The sequence below is a fragment of the Wasmannia auropunctata genome, unplaced genomic scaffold (assembly GCF_000956235.1).
Source record: "Wasmannia auropunctata unplaced genomic scaffold, wasmannia.A_1.0 LD335439.1, whole genome shotgun sequence".
In the NCBI taxonomy this organism is placed as follows: domain Eukaryota; kingdom Metazoa; phylum Arthropoda; class Insecta; order Hymenoptera; family Formicidae; genus Wasmannia; species Wasmannia auropunctata.
Window position 1 is genome coordinate 1 of NW_012027451.1, and position 1,290 is coordinate 1,290.

Genomic DNA, 1,290 nt, shown 5'->3' on the forward strand with positions numbered 1-1,290 from the left:
CGCTCCTTGAAGCAACCAAGACTTGCGATCGCCTGTAGCACGTCGGGATCGATCGCTTCCACGGACGGAATAACGTGCGTCTGCACCACGTCCATCATCGACAGCTCCAATTCCAACTCGCCCTTACCCGCCGCCGTTACCCAAATATGCCTATTTATTTCTGCTAACTAAAAGAAATTTACATTCCTTATTTCGAAAATATCTTAGCATTTATTAATATTTTTGATATTAACACGTTTGAAGAGAGAGAGAGAGAGAGAGAGAGAGAGAGAATATCGCAAAGGAAGGTCGCGTCTCATCTTCGCTGCGACGAACGAATCGCGAGCACTCGGAATTGCATAATTTCCTCCCGCGAAGCTGGCGCGCTCGTTTCCGTCCTTCGCTTCCTTCCCCTCTCGTTCAATTTATAGCCATTTTCTGCGGGCACGATGCGGCGAGATAAATCTATCTTTGGCATCGCTTCGTCGAGCCGAGGTGTGGCGAGGGTAAAAGGTAAAAAGGTGTCAGCGTAAAAGAGTAAACCCTCCCTCTATTCCTTTTGTCCTTCTGCTCCTCTTCTCACCTGCATCTCTCTACTTTATCTCCTCCCTTCCACTCCCCCCTTCTCTCTCTCTCTCTCTCTCTCTCTCTCCCTCTCTTCATTCCTTCCTTTCCCTCTATCTCTTCTTCTCCCCTACCTTTCTTGTTATTTCGTCCTTTCGAACAAGAATCGTTCGCTCGTGCGAATTAGCTCAGACTATGACCTTGCTCCAGTAACCTCTTGACCTAACGGAGGCCACGGCCTCCGCAATATGGCGTACACGTTCTGCGCAACGAATAAAACTCGTATCCTGGAAAGGAGAGGGAAGCAAATAGCGAGCTACAGGAACCAATCGTTATGTAGGAGGAATAGGAATTCCTCGATTTCCTCGTGATTCGACTCGCGCTTGGCAGTCATTTCCCATCATTTCCGATTCCGAGACAGTGCGACCGAGTATGACACATAACAACATGGTGCATACCTACTCTTATACATAGGACTTTTTCCGTTTCTTTCATGATGAAACGTGCGTGTGATCGTTCTTTATTTAATAATGCGCTACAATAATGATTTGTAACGAATTGCGCGAATAACGAACTATAGCTTATTTTTTAATATTATTATATACTTGTAACGTTAAATTTAGTTTTTTTATTTAATTCTGAGTAAGTTTAATTTTCTAGATATGTTACAATAATTTCTTTTTCTGTAAGTTTGTCCTACAGAATGGTTATTCCAGATTAGCTATTTATTTTCTAACGTAAAAATCT

At 43.4% G+C, this 1,290-nt stretch overlaps 1 protein-coding gene across 1 annotated transcript in view; it reads right to left on the reverse strand.

The window, feature by feature from the left end:
- Window positions 1-16: 16 nt before the first annotated feature.
- LOC105456985 overlaps window positions 17-1,290 on the reverse strand; it is a gene marked incomplete at both ends in the record, with an annotated part of 28,915 nt that continues 27,641 nt past the window's right edge. The window contains one exon of the mRNA XM_011701371.1: window positions 17-167. Within this exon, the coding sequence (XP_011699673.1) occupies window positions 17-167 (151 nt within the window). The remainder of the gene's footprint in view (window positions 168-1,290) is intronic.